The sequence below is a fragment of the Mesocricetus auratus genome, unplaced genomic scaffold (genome assembly GCF_017639785.1).
Source record: "Mesocricetus auratus isolate SY011 unplaced genomic scaffold, BCM_Maur_2.0 Super-Scaffold_100024, whole genome shotgun sequence".
Taxonomy (NCBI): Eukaryota; Metazoa; Chordata; class Mammalia; order Rodentia; family Cricetidae; genus Mesocricetus; species Mesocricetus auratus.
The window spans coordinates 7,319,260-7,337,765 of record NW_024429205.1 but is presented as its reverse complement, the minus strand read 5'-3'; the positions used below and the strand labels follow the sequence as shown (position 1 = coordinate 7,337,765).

Here is an 18,506-nt window from a genome sequence, read left to right as displayed (position 1 = left end):
GTTGCATCTTAGTGTGTTGGCCTTAAGACACCTTTGTAAATATTGCAAAGCTCCCTCGGCCGGGTGATACATTTTAGCTGCCACCTCCCACAGCTGTTTGAGCTCTGAGGGTCGGGGGGGGGGGGGGTCACGTGAGTGAACAAGGCTTTGCGGTCGACTTAACAAAATAAAGAAGTGTGGAAAGGTGCTTTATAAAGAACAAGCTCGGCAAAGGGTTCCCTCCGAATACTCAGCCCGCGTACAAAGGAATAAATACGTCCTTTAATAAGCACACTGAGGACCCGGGGCTAGTCTCCCAACATAAAGAGACAGGTCAAGGAACGGGCCACGAGAGAGTCAAAGAGGAAAGAGAATGAGGGACTGAGAGAAATGAAGAAAGACTCAGCCCTGGACTCTTCAGTTAGCCCAAGAAAAACTAAGGGGACAAGGGGGGGACCCGCAGGGACAGCGCGGAATATCCTCTGGTCCTGCCCCTTCATTCCCCGCCCATGCCCGCCCCGCCCAACTCCGCTCCACCGCTGGTCCCTGGCCCCACGAAGAAAAAAAAAAAACCAAACCGGTAACCTCTACCCGGCCGCTTCCCATTGGCCATGCACGCGAGCGAAGTCCACAGAGACCAATGAGCGGCGGCCACGGCGCGGCGAGCCCTTCCGGCCCGCCCCCGCGCGCCGGCGCACCGCCCGCTAGAAACCGAGGGCGGGACGTGGGCGCGGCAGAGCCAGAGCGGCGGCGGCGGCGCGGGCAGAATGCGGCTTCTCGGCATGGCTCGCCTGGGGTTCGGTAAGCGCGGGCCTGCGGTGGATGACCGGGCCGGGAGCGGTTTGGAGGACCCGGGGCCGCGGAGCAGGCCCGAGCGGAGGGGCCGCGGTGCCGGACCGGCCTGGGGACTTCTCAGCTGGCGGGATGGGAGAGGCCCGGCGGGGCCCTCTGCAGGAGGCCCCGGGGAGCCGGGTACTCGCTGCCTCTGCTCACCCCGAGTGCGAGCCGCCACCGGTCCAGCTCCGCCTTCACTAACAGACGCGGGGAGCAGAGGCCGGTTCTGAGATGCAAACCGGAGGTGGCTAGTGCCCTCCGAGGAAGGCCTCACCGCACCCGAGTTCTCTTAGAGCCTTGGAGAGTCCACCCAGGTGCCCCGGAATGATGTTTAGCGACCCAGAGGGTGAATTTGGGGGTCTCCTCCCTTCCCGGCTGGCTTTGTTCACGGCATTAAACTCTGAGGTGTTATTTAACGCAGCCTAGATCCTGGCTGGAAAGTAGGGGAGCTGGGTCCCTGCACTCGCTCGCCCTTCATTTACTGTCTGTGACCGGGAGCATGTTTTCTCACCTCGCTGCCAGTTTTTTTTTGTTTTTTTTTTTTTAACGGTGCTCACCCCGTGAGCGCTAGGTAGTGCGTGTTTAAGAAGTACTTTCTGGGTTACTGTGGAGAGCAGATGAGAGGGAAAGTTTAATCTCTAGTTTTCCCGTGCCTGTGAAAGTGAGCCTATCAATTATATCATTATTTTAATCAGGTAGTCAGCCGTTTTGTTTTTGGGTTTTTTTTTTTTTTTTTGGACATCCTGCTGCAGGCGGGTGCCAGGCAGAAATGTTATAACACCCTTAACGGCTACGGAGATTGAATGGGAAGCCACAGATGGCAAAACCATCTGCACGCATGGAGTGTGGACCCCGAGAGTTCTGTTTCCTGGTGGTGCTCATTGTCCCTGTGGCCCTGTGAAGCAGAACTTGATGGGTCAACATTGACCTACTCTGCATAGTAAATCAGCCCTCCCTCCTCTCCGAGGAGGGGGGGTTGTTGGTTGGAGAGCCAAGGGTAGAGTGATCCTCCCTGACCCTGGTAGATCATCTTGGAGCCATAAGACTGAGGCAGGATTGGATGGTTCTGCTTCTCTTGGCCATTTAGGCATCAGGGGAGAATGTGTATATCCTCTGTGGGCATCCACAGGGATGGACAGTGACTCCATGCCTCAGAAGGCATTATCTTTTGCACGGACAATTTGTTTTCCTAGACATTGTGGTAAGACTTTTTTTGCCTTTACATTTCGTCCAGTTCTCTCAAGAGCTTCTTTTAACAGGTGGCTACCCAATAGAGACAACTTATCAAAGTTCTAAGACCTAAACACCTTAAAACTTTGGGTGACCATCAGTCAGAAGTAGACTGCAACAAGTATCTAGTGTTGCCTTGGAGGTAATAGCCCATATGACTTTGTGTACAAAGTGTCCGTAACTTCTGATTTTTTTCTATCTCTGAAATTCTCACAAGACATAGTGTATCAAGCGAATAGGGATTTGTAACAATTTTATAAACAAGATATAAACAGTCTTGTAAAGTAGTAGAACTCACTGGACCTGGTAGCACATGTCCTTAATCCCAGCACTTGGAGGCAAGCTCTGCAATTCCCTTTGCAGAACAGCACCATCCAATAGAAATGCAATGATGCAACTTTGTATATAATGAAATCCTAAATTTTCTAGGAGCCACAATGAAGCAGAAGAGATAACATTGCACAATGACCACATTTATGGTGGCAGCCCCATTGGATTCTACACCCTAATGATTTGATGTCCTAGCTGACCCTATTGGTGCCTTTGTCACATGGTGACATAGTCTACATGCGTGCCTCTCAGCACGTATGCTGTCACTAAGCCCCGATCATTTGTACTTTACCCATCATGATTTCAGCACATACTCAATCAGTATGAAAATCTTAGTAAAATTTGTTTCTATTTTTTTCTCCAAGTCTTTGGAACCCAGTGTGCTTTTCTAGCCCTTGGAGGACCTCTGAGTTTGGGGTAACCAAATGTGGCTAATGGCTTCCATAGTGGACAGTCGTTTGAGGGAACAGCCCCACTGGCTGAGCCACCATCCTGTCCCACTTTGTGAATTCGATGGAGCCTTCCATAGCTCCTGTCTGACTCTGGGTTCCCATCCTGACTTGGGGCTTTTGGCTGAGACCGTCAGTGTCCTTTACCTCTCCTGCTATGCGTACATACCCCCACAGATGACTCCATCTCGTCCCGAAGCTTCACCCTACCCCACACTCTTTCCAGTTCCAGCCTGCAGAACTGTCTGTGTTCTCTGGACTTCCTGCCTCCTCTTCTCCAGTCCTCTGCCCACTGGCTGCTGGCTGTTTTCACTGATACAGTTGCTCAGCTGTGAGCAGACAACATTGTCCTTAAATGCAGTAGCCAGCTGCAGCCTTCCTTATTGCCCCCTGGTAGTGTGTTAACTGTCTCTCATTCCATATTTCTTGGTGTGTGTGTGGCATCACTCTTAGAAAAGACCACTTTTATTTCATAAGTTCCTACGATATTGACCCTCTATTCAGATGTATTATACTTCTTAGGCATTGATATTTGAATGTATTAACTGCACAGAATAGTAGGTTTCCTTGGGACATTTTCATACACGTACATATTGTACTTTGACCATATTCACACACATACCCCATTACCTTTTCTTGTTCCTCTCCCTCTGGTCCATTCCTTTCTCCATAGTTCCCTTCTGGTGTGTCTTTGTGTGTGTGTGTGTGTGTGTGTGTGTGTGTGTGTGTGTGTGTGGTGCATTCTTTTGAGTGTAGAGGTGTACACACCTGTGTCCACACACGCAGAGGCTAAAGTTGCATGTTGAGTGTCTTCCTCTAATCACTATCTCTTATTCCCTTGAGAGAGGGCCACTAACTAACCCAGAAGCTCACTTTTCAGCTAGGCTGGCCAGCAAACTTCCAGGATCCTTCTGCCCCTCCTCTCCCCCACAATGGTGTTGCAGGCATATAAAGTCATGGTCAGCTCTTTATGTAGACACTGAGGATACAAACTTGAATCTTTATGCTCGCATAGCAAATGTTCTTAATTCATTGAGCCATCTTCCCTACTTTTTTCACATCTTAAAAAAAATCCATCGGATGCAGCGTTCTTGCATAATGTATCAGTTTCTTCATGCCAAGGCATGCTTAACCAGCAATTTGGAGACTTTAGAGAACCACTCTGCCACTTGGTGTGTTTGCCTCAACTATATGTGGGCCTTCTGCTTGCTTATTTACAAAATGAGTTCCTGGGTTCTGGCTGTGAAGAATCGCATGCCTCACTTGAAAGTAGCAGCTGTCATGATTTTGAGTGATCCATGCCCTTCATGCCCAGCACGGCAACAGGAAGTACCCAAGGGCAATGGCAGGCCCAGAACATCCTTTTCTGCAAGGGCCTTGGGTTGGGGAAGAGCCTGTGCTGTCATTACTGTGTTTTGTCGTTTGTCCAGGTCTGGTGAGCTGTACCTTCTTTCTGGCTGTCAACGGTCTGTATTCCTCTAGTGATGATGTCATTGAATTAACGCCATCAAATTTCAACAGAGAAGTTATTCAGAGCAATAGTCTATGGCTTGTAGAGTTTTATGCTCCATGGTACGTATTATAAAATAGTTATGCTTTTTAAAGATTGATTGATTTTGCTTTTTTGAGACAGAGTCACTTGCTCTGGCTGTCCTGGAACTAGATAGAACAGGCTGGCCTTGAACTTGCTAAGATCCATCTGCATCTGCTTCCCAGGTGCTGGGATTAAAGGTGTGCACCACCATGCCCAGCTGTTTTTAAATGTGTGTGTACACATGAGTGCAGGTGTCCTGTATGGTCTAGGTTGGTCTGGAACCCTGAAGTTATGTAGTCCAGGCTGGCCTAGAACTTAAATGCTCTTGCCTCAGCTTCCTGAGAACTACGATTACAGATCTGTGCCACCATGTCCAAATAGTTATAGACTAGGAGAACACACTGCACATGTTGGGTCTCTTGAAAGCCATGGAGATTGAGTCAGTTGTGGGGTGGTCTGGCAAGGTGTCTCTTAGAAAAAGGTGCTTGCTGCCAAGCATGGTGACCTGAGTTCAACCCTCGGGACCCACGTGGTGGAAGGAGACTGGGCTTTTGTACATCCACAGAATGCAGTGTTGCACGGACTACTAGTTAAAGCGTGTGATGAAAGGGGAAGTGAAGACACATTGGGGAACTGGGTAAAACGTGTACAGGAGTGTGATGGCTGCAAAGCAGAGTGTAAGACCCCTGAGAGAAGCTAACATCAGTTGCACATCTGACCATGAGCTGGCCAGGGCTGAACACTCACAAGCGAACAGCGTCTCGTGAGCTTCAGGAAAATATCCTTAGTCACTTTCTATTGCTGTGTGAAACACCACAACCAAGGCAACTTACGGAAGAAAGAGTTCATTTTATTTGGGCTTACGGTTCCAGAAGGAGAGGCTGGGGTGGTGAGGCAGAGACCGCAGGCCAAAGGCATGGTACCGAAGCGGCAGAGAGCCAACCGGAAGTGGTATGAGTCTAAGCTGTCAAAGCCCTCCCCGGTGACACATGTCCTCAGCCTGCCCAAGCAGCGCCACCAACCGGGCACTGAGTATTACACTGCCTGAGACTGGGAGGAGCATCTCATTTGAACACCACAGGGTGTGACCTGAACTTGATGTATTTTTAAGGTAGATTCTGGTCAAGTTGCCCAGACTGGCCTTGAACTCATTTCAAATCTCAGGGAAGTCTTTCTTGAACTTGTTCCTTTGCCTCCGTCTCCACAGACCTGGGCTCTTACGGGATTCTTACCATCGGTTCTGAAGTCCTGAGTTGTCTGCTGAAAGTTCTTTTGTGGATTCTGAGAGTTTTAGAAACTTAGCACTGCTTCTCTGCAGATTTCTTAGGTCACCGTAGCAAGTGAAGAGCAGTGCTAAACGTTCATGCCAGCACCTTGTGAACCTGGCTCTTTTTAATGCTTTGACTATTTATAAAGGTTTTACATCCAAGTGCTGGTTTCTGTGGTCAGCCCATTTAAACTAGCCTGGGCAAATAGTACCTGTCCAGGCTGCCAAGTAGTTAAATGGCTCTATGAGGTGTTTTTGCGCATTCTGCTTCTTACCGCTTATATCGTGGGTAGTGGATGTGTTTCTGAGAGCTGCAGTGCAAGAAAACTTCCTCGTGAAACTCTAGCAGATGGTGTGACTTCGAAGGCAGGCTCCCGGTATGGTAGGTAACGATTGTGCTGGCAGTTTTATGCATAGTGTGCTGAGAAAAAGTCTAATTAGAACAGTCACTTTGAGCCTTTTTATGCTTGGATTCTTCCATCCAGGGCCAACCTTGGATTCCTTCATAGGCTTTGGATGTTGACTAGAGCTGGTAGTCGAGCAAGTGGCACACGCCTCTAGTTCTAGCACTCCAGAAGCAGAGGCAGGAGGATTGTGAGGAGTTCCAGGGCCACATAGCAAAACCTTTTCTTAAAAAAGAAGAAAAACCCTTGCGAGGATCAGAAGTTCAACGTCAACCTTTACACAGATTCGTTGATGTCCTTAGAGACCCAGATAGAAGAGACGAGTAAAGCCTTTTTAAAACACGTACCACATTACCTGTGGGTAAACCACACAGTCTGCCCACCATGGGTGTCCCACCGTGGTGAGAACGGATGGTGCAGTGGCCCAAGACCGCAGTGGACAGTGGGAGTGGGCTTGAGTCTCGTCACGCAGTGTGCTGCAATGTTGTTGTTTCGCAGAACTTTTTGCTTGTTTGGGCTTTGGGAGAGGGATCTCACTGTGTTGTTTTTGCTGTGCTGAAGCTCACTGTGCAGATGGCTGGCCTCGAACTTGTGGTCCTGCCCCTGCCACCCAAGTGCCAGCATGACAGGTGTGTGCTGCCCCGCCTGACTTACAGAAAGTTCTGGTTGCTTTTATGGAATTAGTGCCTAAAAACAAAGATTTTCCCTGTGTTCTAACAGGCCTGTTCAATAGTCAGCAAGTGATGGAGTTTGTGTAATTATCATGGTTTGCTGAAGTTTTTATTCGGATGATGAAAGTAGTCATTGGGCCTCTTGGTCCTTGTTCTTGCAAGCTCCCTGCCCTGTGGGGACCCCACTGGTGGCTGCTTTAGGAACTGAAGGTCAGAGGGTTTAACTGTCACCATATTTGTGTTTTGTCTCTTGGCAGGTGTGGTCATTGCCAGAGGTTAACACCAGAATGGAAGAAAGCAGCCACCGCATTGAAAGTGAGTATCTGAGACGGCCTCCTCCACTGTGTGTTTAAATCTGCAGATGGGTGAGTGTACACTGGGAAGTTAATTTGCATGCTTAAGTCCTAAGTGCTGGTTGTGCTGCCAAACACCCTGTGAGAGACTGGTGTGGGACAGATGTTACTTCTCATGTCGTCTGGTTTTATTCCATCCATTTCCAAGCTAAATTATATAATTTTGTAGCCACACTGGTTCTGAAGGTTTTCGTGTCCAGTCTTCCAAAGACTCCCTGCTGGCTGGACTTGCCCTTTGCCCATTGTACAACTTAAATTCTCTTGGGGTTTGTTTTCAAGCCTAAAATCCTCGGTGGTCCTTGTAACTTCACCGAGCCCTTTACCTTGTGTACTTGAGTCAGATGCGGCTGGAGGACTAAGGGAAAGGGGTAATGTGTCTGTATCTCCTCAGGATGTTGTCAAAGTCGGTGCAGTTGATGCAGATAAGCATCAGTCCCTGGGAGGTCAGTATGGTGTCCAGGGATTTCCTACCATCAAGATATTCGGAGCTAACAAAAACAAACCGGAAGATTATCAGGGTAAGGACTCTTTCACTCTGCTCCCCTGTAGGTGACGCCTTCTGTAACCAGTTAGCCTTGCTTTCTGTGACAGCACTTCGTGCCTCCTCCAGGTTTTGAGCTGGAGTGGGGGCTGCAAGTGTGTACACACGTGCCTGCGTGTGTGCATGTGAATTATTAGAGTGGTCATAGACCCGCACCTTTTTACCTCCATGCCTTTCTCGCTGCAGCTGTTAATGTTTGATGAAGATCTGTTGTCCTCCCCTTACTGTAGCACTAGAGCCTGGCAAAGCATACGTGGTATTTGCCTATGATCTTCATCTCTTAATGCATATGCCGTTGACTATGACATTGTTATTAGTGTCAAACTATTGATAACAGGAACTCCAAATTCCCTGATCTAGAGATAAGAAAATTGTGCGTGTCTGTTGGGAGTCACTGAGGCAACTAGAGAGTTCTGACTCTAAACTCCCAGGAATAAATGTTATCTTAGTCACACTGCTCTTAAAGCACCACAGAGGGTGGGGAGTGGGGTGGCTGGGTGGGGAGTTTGTGTTCAGTCCAAGCAAGGTCTTCAGTTGATCATTAGCTACACACTTACACACACAATATCTAATCGGAATTGATGAGTTGGGACAGATCTTGGTCCTTATGAAAATGTTGAGCATAACTTTTACATTATGGTGAATTTGGCTAAAAGTTTTTAAAAATTTGCTAAATATGGCATAAAGAACTGGTCTTTGTATGTGAACAGAGTTACCTGTGGGCTGAATAGGAAAATCCCAACCAGACATGACCTGGGGAGGTCCTAGGGCTGTGGAGTCTGTAAATTCAAAGCATAACCTGCCACAACTGTCCTGCCCCTCCATGCTTGGGTCTTGCTGCTTTTCTGTAAGGGGGAGGGAAACCTGCCCAGGCTACCAGAATGAAATTAAATCAGCACGTGCAAAGGATGGGAGATGCATACTAGGTATGGTCGTCTTGGTAAAGCTCCAGACTTGGGGGTCAGAATCCTTGGAGACAACGACTTGGATGCATTGTTTCCCTTGATGATAAGTTTCGTTTTGTGGAGTAAATGTTTCTTTTTGCTTTGAAATGATAATTGGTTATAATTTTGCTGTTGATAAAGACAATACTTAGAGCATTCTCTGAGGCTGTCTCTATTGTAAATAAGGTTTTATTAGTACACTTGCTTATTGATGGCATGTGCACTTGAGTGTTCATATGAACGAACTCCTAAGGCCATTTTCAGGGGTTCTTGCCTTCTGCCATGTGCATCTCAGAAACTGAATTCAGGTTGCCTGGCCTGGTGCCAAGCACTTTTACCTGCTGAGCCATCTTACCTGCCCTAAATAAGGTGTTTGGGACACAGCCAGACCTGTGGCTTTATGCATTGGCAAGGCTGCGTTTGCACCAGAGCAGCAGAGCTGAGTAGCCTCAAAGATAGATAGTACTCAATGCATGTGACCCGTTATGGAAAGAGTGGGCCAGCACCGGTGCACAGTGGGAAAATCTTTCCCTAGATGAATGCTGCTTGAGTGTGTTCTGTACAAAGGGTGGGACAAGAACACTGACTCGGACATAGAACTCTCTGCAGTAGTAGTGCAAGGCTGCTCTCATGTTGAGTCTGGTGCTTCAGTTACCCGAACACTTCCTGAGGGTTCCCTCCATACAGTTGTTCTAAGGCTCCTAGTAGGTGCCTGACCATAAAAAGACTTTCCCTATCCACATACACTTTATAAAGTAGGCAATCAGAAACTAGTAACAGTCACTGGTAGTAAAGTAGAACTGTAGAAGTTAGTGACTGAGGTCTCACTTGAAAGAACTAAGACAAACCATATTCTTGGACTGTGGTTAAGTTGACCATAGAAATTGGGAACCCTGCAGTCAAGTCAAATTCAGTTCCCGTCTTCTCATGATGGAAACTGGCCCAGATGGCTGCCACAGCAAGCTCTGCTGCTCATGGGCCCTGTGTCCCCTGCCCTGGGACCTAGGGATAAATTTGGCTGCAGACATTGTACATACAAGAAAAAAGAAGGCTGGTCGTTGGTGGCGCATGCCTTTAATCCCAGCACTTGGGAGGCAGAGGCAGCAGATCTCTGTAAGTTCGAGGCCAGCCTGGTCTACAGAGTGAGTGCCAGGATAGGCTCCAAAGCTACACAGAGAAACCCTGTCTCGAAAAACCACAAAAAAAAAAAAAAAAGATGATGATGATGATGGGAACCATAAGTCAAGTGGTTCCTGTAGTGTTTTCCTTCTAATGTGATATTGGCCTTTGAACTCTGAAGGGGGCTTCAAAGTATGTTGTCCCTGCTCTTCTGGAACAGTTAGTTTTGGGGTTTTGAGTCTCTAGTTTTGGGTAAACTTCCACACTTACTGTCCTTCTGTCTGGTTAAGATTTGTTTGTTTCTTGCGCTGTAGGGTCTCATGCAGCCCTGACTACTCCCTGAGTTTTATTAAGCTGAGGTGGTTGCTTAGGATTGAATTGATCCTAACTGAACTTTAAACACAATAGAAGAGATGCCTCGATTGCTTTCTGCTCACTTGGCTTCAGAGTGAAGTGTTCTACTCTTCCCGCACACAGTCTACTCTCCATGTGTCATGTTCTACTCTTCACACACACAGTCTACTCTCCATGTCTCATGTTCTACTCTTCACACACACAGTCTACTCTCCATGTGCCATGTTCTACTCTTCCCACACAGTCTACTCTCCATGTCCCATGTTCTACTCTTCCCACACAGTCTACTCTCCATGTCCCATGTTCTACTCTTCACACACACAGTCTACTCTCCATGTGTCATGTTCTACTCTTCCCGCACACACAGTCTACTCTCCATGTGTCATGTTCTACTCTTCCCGCACACACAGTCTACTCTCCATGTCTCATGTTCTACTCTTCCCGCACACACGGTCTACTCTCCATGTCTCATGTTCCACTCGTCACACACACAGTCTACTCTCCATGTGTTATGTTCTACTCTTCACACACAGTCTACTCTCCATGTGTCATGTTCTACTCTTCCCGCACACACAGTCTACTCTCCATGTGTTATGTTCTACTCTTCACACACAGTCTACTCTCCATGTGTCATGTTCTACTCTTCCCGCACACACAGTCTACTCTCCATGTCCCATGTTCTACTCTTCACACACACAGTCTACTCTCCATGTGTCATGTTCTACTCTTCCCGCACACACAGTCTACTCTCCATGTCTCATGTTCTACTCTTCACACACACAGTCTACTCTCCATGTGCCATGTTCTACTCTTCCCACACAGTCTACTCTCCATGTCCCATGTTCTACTCTTCCCACACAGTCTACTCTCCATGTCCCATGTTCTACTCGTCACACACACAGTCTACTCTCCATGTGCCATGTTCTACTCGTCACACACACAGTCTACTCTCCATGTGTCATGTTCTACTCGTCACACACACAGTCTACTCTCCATGTGTCATGTTCTACTCGTCACACACACAGTCTACTCTCCATGTGTCATGTTCTACTCTTCACACACAGTCTACTCTCCATGTGTCATGTTCTACTCTTCACACACAGTCTACTCTCCATGTGTCATGTTCTACTCTTCCCGCACACACAGTCTACTCTCCATGTGTTATGTTCTACTCTTCACACACACAGTCTACTCTCCATGTGTCATGTTCTACTCTTCACACACAGTCTACTCTCCATGTCTCATGTTCTACTCTTCCCACAAACTTCTGTCTACTTCTCTGTGTCTTAGAAAAGGTATTGTTGGCTTTCTCCCCGTACTTGGGAAATTTCCTGTCTTCCTGACTAGATGTGAAGCTTCTCTTCCATGTCCATGTTATACATTCTGTAGCCATGAGATTTTTCTCATGAGAAGATGTGGTTTTCCAGACAGTGAACAGAGAGCTTTTGTTCACATAGTAACTAGGAACTGAAGAAACTGGCGTTAGGGTGGGGCATCTAGGGCAGAGTGCATCCTGGGAGAGTGCTGCAGCAAGTCCACGTGAGGCCTGATTACCATCAGTTGCCAGACAGATAGGAGTTACGCGTCTTCATAGGCGCCAGAGAGGCCTTGTGCAGAACGTCAGCCTGAGGTTGCCTACCTTCACCTGGCTGTCCTTTGCTGTCCCACAGGCGGCAGAACTGGGGAGGCCATCGTAGATGCTGCCCTCAGTGCTTTGCGCCAGCTCGTGAAGGATCGCCTTAGTGGGCGGAGTGGTGGGTACAGTTCTGGGAAACAGGTAAGGCTGTACGGTGTCTGTTTTAGTGCATCTAAGTTTTCTGCCTGAATGTGTGTCCCTTACAAAGGGTGTCGTGTAACTTGGGCTAGCCTTGGATTCTCTCTGTAGCCAAGGATGACTTAAACTCTTATACTTCTGCCTCCCAAGTTCTGGAATTATAGGAGTGTATGATCTCTACTCAGCCTGTTCTTTCCTTAGAGTTACATGGCAGGATCGACTTAGTCCCAGAACATCCTGGCAGTCTGAGAATGAGGTTCCCAGATAGGTGTTTTGGGCCCTAGACTGGGATGAGGAGTTGGAACTACAGAGTGAAGAAGCTCTGTGCCAAGGGCAGGCGGCAAGCTCTAGTGTCTCGTGACCTTCCCGGTTCCGAGAGGAGAAAAGAATCTTAGACTCACTTTCCAGCCTTTCTTTGTGAGAGCTCTTGACCTGTGTCTGTGGCAGTGAGTCTGGAATGCATGAGAAGTCCTGCAGGATAAACAGGGAGAGGAAGAGAGACAAGTTCCTACTCTAGGATTTTTTTTTAAAGATTTATTTATTTATCATGTACACAATGTTCTGCCTGCATTCCTGCATGCTAGAAGGCACAAGATCTCATTACAGATGGTTGTGAGCCACCATGTGGTTGCTGGGAATTGAACTCAGGACCTTTGGAAGAGCAGGCAGTGCTCTTAACTGCTGAGCCATCTCTCCAGCCCTAGGATTGATATTTTACATGCTTTTGTATGAAATGTAAAGTGTGAAGCTTCACTGTAATGCCCATGGATCCTTAGAAGTGAAGTTATTTATAAAATGGCTCTCTACCCCCTCAGGGGGCCTGTAAAACTAGCTGTAGATAGTCCAGAGGTGGCACCATCGCCTTGCCTCTGCCATGGCAATTAGCCTGATGACAGACAGAAGCACAGCAAAGTGAGCAGCACTGCCTTAGGCCGAGTACTTGCCTGTTGTGTGCAAGGCCTGGGGAAGATGAAACACTAGTGTCAGCTATCTTGAATGATCTGGACTTCAAATATGAAGAAGTAGAAGCAGTTGTGTCTACACAGAATAGTCTGCCGGAGTCCGCATTCAACCATGCTGTGGGGCACTTGAGCTCTGCATACAAGAAGTCAAGGCAGATCCTATGTTGTACTGAATGTAGCAGGCTTGTCTAAAAGTAAGACTTACCAAACAAAAGTCATATTAAGGAATGCTTCCAATTAATCATATTGGTAATGATTTTCATTTACTTGCTAATGAACAAATGAAAAACTTAATTACCTTGTAAAATGATTGTTTTGTGTATACTTGCAGAGAGGGATGTTCATTTTTGGCTGGGCAGTAGTTTAACATTGATGTCACTGTGACAGGGCAGAGGTGATAGTTCCAGTAAGAAGGATGTGATAGAGCTGACGGATGACACCTTTGATAAGAATGTCCTGGATAGTGACGATGTCTGGATGGTTGAGTTCTATGCTCCGTGGTGTGGACACTGCAAAAAGTAAGTGCCTTGGACCTCATAGTGTTCTCAGTCGTGATGCTCCCAGGATAGTCACCCAGCTGTGGACTGTGCTATTCCCAGATCTACCGGGAACTGGTGCATCATCCCTGTGGTGAAGACACCAAGATGTGTTTGAAGTGTGGCATAAAACGGATTAGACCAGGATGGACAGCTCAGTGTAAGGACCTGTGCTGTGAGCTCATGTACTTTTCAAATGTGTTTCTGCAGCCTGGAGCCAGAATGGGCTGCTGCGGCCACAGAGGTAAAGGAGCAAACGAAGGGAAAAGTGAAGCTGGCAGCCGTGGATGCCACCGTGAACCAGGTCCTAGCCAGCCGGTACGGGGTGAGTATGCTTAAGGCCCATTTACTTTGAGAGATGCTCAAGACTTCCAACAGGTGTTTTATTCCTGCCTCCCTTGGAAGTAGGCAGGGAGATGTTTAACCATTTTAGATGAAGACATGGTGGACCTCACTGTCGAGTCTTGCGGGTCTATGCACCATCACTCCAATTGCTCTTGCTTGCCCTGGGTTTTATTGATTTATTCATCTTGCTTTTGGAAGTTGATCCTCTGGCTCTGGAGTATACACACTGTATTCAATACCCAGAACTTGGGCAGGGTTTCACTGAACTCCACAATTAATGAACCTCTTGACTAGGCTTCCTGCTGGGAAGCCCCCGGCCCCCAGTTTTGTTGATTTAAGCCATGACTGATGTATGCTAGGCAAATGCTCCACCACTGAGCCACGTTCCCAGCACTTAAGTTTATTTTTGAGGCAGTGTCTCAGTAAGTGGCCCAGATTGGCTTCCATCTTGTGGTCCTTGCTTCAGCCTCTCAAACAACTGGAATTAGCGGTGTGTGCCCATGCTTGGTTGGAGTATACTTTGGTGATAGTGAAATGTCTATGGTTTTAGAAACCATAAAGATTGTGGGCTTATCAGTCAATCAACATTTTATATATTATAGTTGCTATTATACTTTAATAGATTAGAGGATTCCCTACAATCAAGATATTTCAGAAAGGCGAGTCTCCTGTGGACTATGATGGTGGACGGACAAGATCAGACATAGTGTCGAGGGCCTTGGATCTGTTCTCGGATAATGCCCCACCTCCAGAGCTGCTTGAGGTAAGCACTTCCCTGCTGGTGAAGAAGCTGCCTTTACTCAGATGAGCTCTTTGCCTTTCTGAGTTTTGTACAGTTTGACCATGTGGCCCAGGCTAGCCTTGAATTCACAGTATTCTTCCTGTTTCAGCCCCACAAGTGCTGAGGTTATAGGCACATGCCCCAGCGATTGACCCCCCCTTGATTTGCTACTTTTCCAGACTTTCTGGGATTAAGATACTTACACTGTGAATTCAGTCTCACTTGAGCTGTAAGCTCTACCCAGTAGTGCAGACTCTTTCCATGCTCACAGCCACCAAGAGCCTCACCCTGTGTAGACACCTTGTACACAGACGTGACCTGTTGGTACGGCTGTGCCAGGACATTGCACTTTCAGAGACTGCTTAGGTGGCTTAGGAATGAATGCTGGCATGCACTTGTAGAGGGTTCTAGATGGCGTGTCTGTGCGAGGAAGCATCGTGTGGATGAGTCTCTGAGTGTCGTCTTGCACAACTGCCCTGTGTTCTGTGCAGATAATCAATGAAGATGTGGCCAAGAAGACGTGTGAGGAGCACCAGCTCTGTGTCGTGGCCGTGCTGCCCCACATCCTGGACACTGGTGAGCACAGACTGTTTCTCGCTGCTGGCTCCTCAGAGTGCTTCCTGAGTGAAGTGATTTTATTTCACCTCCAATATCTTTTGTTTGTAAACCAGGGGCTGCAGGCAGGAACTCTTACTTGGAAGTTCTTCTGAAGCTGGCTGACAAATACAAGAAAAAGATGTGGGGGTGAGTTCTGAAGCTGAGTCTCCCCTGAGAACGGGGTGCAGGCCTCCTGCCTCTCCCCTCGTGTTCGCTACAGTGTGCACTGTGTTTGCCTGCTTGTGCTTGTCACCAGCCTGTTGCTTACCAGCCGAGACCTAAGTTCAGGTGACACAGGAAATCCATGTGACTTAGTGGACAGCCTTGTAGGATCTGAACACAGGCCCATCCTATGCTCCTTTCTAAGATTTGAATGTAACTCTAGATTCTAATCCAGAAGGCACCCTTGCCCTAAAGCCAGTCTGCTTTCCCAGGTGGCTGTGGACAGAAGCTGGAGCTCAGTCTGAGTTGGAGACCGCACTGGGGATCGGAGGGTTTGGGTACCCTGCCATGGCAGCCATCAATGCTCGCAAAATGAAATTTGCTCTTCTCAAAGGGTCTTTCAGTGAACAAGGCATTAATGAGTTTCTCAGGTAATTTTCAGCTGTTTATTGTCTTACCTGTTGGGTCTTGTTGGTTTATATGCATAACCCAGGCAGTAAGTGGAACTCGTTTGCAGTTAGAACTTAGGAGTAATTGGGTGTTTATAAAATTGAGCTTTTACATCGTTACTCTCTCCTGTGGCAGCACTGTCTCCCTGCCTTACTTGTCATATTGCACGCCGTTCAGGCCTCTGCTAACAACGAGGTCTTACGAGGTCTTGTACACGATGGAGGATGCCTCGTGGCGTGTCTCACCATTCCCACCCTTCCTGTGTACTTGGTCTTACTGACCTCGGGGCAAAGCCCTTGAAGGCTTTGGAATGTATGTGAAAATGAGGATCCTCCTGTTATAGGCAAGCATGATGGGCTCTTAACTCAAAAGCCAGTTTGCAGAGCTCTCCATCCTGCCCTGCTATTCACCTCGTCCTGAAGCGCCACCTACCACTTCTTGGGCAAATACAAGGCATTGACCTAGAGAGGTCAATTGTGTTTCCTGTTCCTGCTTTCTTCCTTATTCATTTCTCAGCTGCCCGTGAAATGAGGTTTTTAACTTCCTGCTTGGTACAAAAGCTGGGGACTGGCCCTGTGTGGAGAGCATCCTGTAAGTGCCTGGACCAAGGGCCACACTGAGGCTGCTGTTTTTAAGACCATGTGCTGTGTTTAATAACATTGAGGGGATGCTGCCTTAAAAGCCTTCCTTTAAGTCCTCTAATAGCAGTAAAAGTAAGTTCTCTAGGATCAGTAAAACATAAAGTGAAAAGGGTACATTTTCCCCAAGCATGGTAATAAATGGAACCCAGAATAATGAATTTTTGTTGTTGTTTCTCAAGACAGTTATTTCTGTATAACTCTGGCTATCCTGGGACTTACTCTGTAGACCAGGCTGGCCTCAAACTCACAGAAATCCACCTGCCTCTGCCTCCAAAGTGCTGGGATAAAAGGTGTGCGCCACCACCGCCTGGCCTAGTAATAAATTTGTTTGTTTAATGGTTTTCTTCTTTAATGTATTCTACAAAAAATAGCATAAAACTAAAGAACCCAAAATAAAAGACAGGTTTTAGCCTGGCACAGTGGTGCATGCCTGTTGTCTGTATACTCAGGAGGTGGAGACAGCAGGATCAGAAGTTCAAGACCTGACCAGCCTGGGCTACAGTAGCCTCAAAACGCTTGGCATAGTGATGCCTGTAGTCTGGCAGCTGGTAGAGACCAGAGGATCAGGACCTCACTGACGTATTTTTAGTAGCCAGATTATATAAGTACTTTTCAAGTGTGGATGTTTATGTCTTACTGGTAAGCGCTTTGTGTATCTATTCTCCCAGCACCAGGCTGGGCTGGTGAAACCGTTCACCTCACTAGTAATGTGCTTTGCAAGCTTGTGGGCTTAGCAGGCAAGGGTCACGGGCAGCCTTTCATGTTTTATTCTTTAAAAACGAGAGGACTTAGAAGTAGCACTTGACTTGATGGGTGCAAGGCACATTGCATTTTGACTGTTAATTCATTGGAAATACATATAAATGTGTTCGGTATTTTTTCCCCCAAGGGAACTGTCTTTTGGGCGTGGCTCCACAGCACCCGTGGGAGGTGGTTCCTTTCCTGCCATCACTGCCAGGGAGCCCTGGGATGGTAGAGATGGAGAGGTGAGTGGCAGCAAGGGGCTTCTCTCCCCAGCTCCTGTCTCTGTACCTGGAAACCAAGTCCACTATCAGACCAAGGACTGTTGTCCTGCCTGGGGCATAACCAGCATGCACCTCGTCTGGCTATCTTCAGTGTTAGAGAAACCATGACTTAGAGCTGGAGAGGTGGCTCAGCAGTTAAGAGCGAGTTCAATGCCCAGCACACACATGGTGGTTCACATCAGTGTACAACCTCGGTGCCCTCTTGTAGCCTCTCTGGGCATTCCATGCACATAGTGCACAGACATACATGCAGGTTACATTCATACACATAAGTAAAGATTTTAAGAAATCACAGTTTAAAAGTCAGGTCAGCTTGGCTTCATGCCTAGAAATTCATACTACACTATTTGAAAGGCTAAGGCAGAAGGATTGCCACGAGTTTGAGGCCAGACTGAGCTAAAGAATGGAGCTATTTCAAAAACAGAAAGGCCAGGTGAGGTGCATGTCTGCAGTCAGCTGTGGGAACCCGAGGAGGAAGAACTGCAGAGCCAGCCTAGGCTACACACCTGCCCCCACCCCCATAGCTTAGCTCAAGTGCTCTGGTTTCCCATCAGAGCCAGGCTGGAATCCTGAATCTGCTTTCTATTGAAACTGTTAGTCATTGGAGGCTCTAACCTACCTTTCTGTCCCAGCTTCCTGTGGAGGATGACATTGACCTCAGCGATGTGGAACTTGATGACCTGGAGAAGGACGAGTTGTGAGGCCACAGCCCAGCCTTCCAATGTCTCTTCTTGGGAGCGGGCAGTTTTCCGGCAGTGAAGGCTCTGGTTAGCTGTCTGCCCTTGGCCTTTCCGGGTAGCACTTGCCAGCCGGCTGGCCACTGAAAACACTGCAGCAGTAAACCTCGGCGTCTCAAGAAAACACTGAAGAATTCTATGAATTGTAGCAGTGAATCGGATTGCATTTTTTGGTATATTTTGAAGCAAGGTGGGTTGTTGAAACATTTCCCTCCTGCTGACTGCTGCTTGAGTGTTCTTGGAGGCTGTTTCTTATGTATAGGGTTTTTAAAATGTGATTCCTTTGTTTGAATATTAATGGCTTTTTCCATTAAAGAATAAAATGATATTTTGGACACTGCTGATAAATGTATGAAGTTAGTGGCACATCATAAAATAGGAGTCTGGTGTTCAGCCTGAAAACTGACCCTGTGCGCTGGTGTCACCTCATCAACGCTTCCTGTGAAAGTGTTTCTAAATGAAGACGAGACCAGGCTGGAGAGAGGAC

The 18,506-nt window shown here is 47.6% G+C and overlaps 1 protein-coding gene and 1 non-coding gene across 2 annotated transcripts; both read left to right on the top strand.

Moving 5' to 3' along the window:
* The first annotated feature begins 670 nt into the window (after positions 1–670).
* On the top strand, positions 671–18,354 carry Pdia6 (protein disulfide isomerase family A member 6). Its single transcript, XM_005084943.4, has 13 exons — positions 671–780; positions 4,253–4,394; positions 6,956–7,013; positions 7,443–7,569; positions 11,680–11,786; positions 13,133–13,263; positions 13,492–13,606; positions 14,249–14,389; positions 14,899–14,983; positions 15,079–15,151; positions 15,439–15,597; positions 17,147–17,243; positions 17,915–18,354. Exons 1-13 carry the CDS (start codon positions 747–749, stop codon positions 17,981–17,983), a joined length of 1,338 nt encoding a protein of 445 aa, XP_005085000.1. The 5' UTR covers positions 671–746; the 3' UTR covers positions 17,984–18,354.
* On the top strand, positions 9,431–9,566 carry LOC121133888. Its single transcript, XR_005870900.1, has one exon. It is a non-coding gene; the product is annotated as a small nucleolar RNA SNORA5 (small nucleolar RNA).
* Positions 18,355–18,506: the final 152 nt, after the last annotated feature.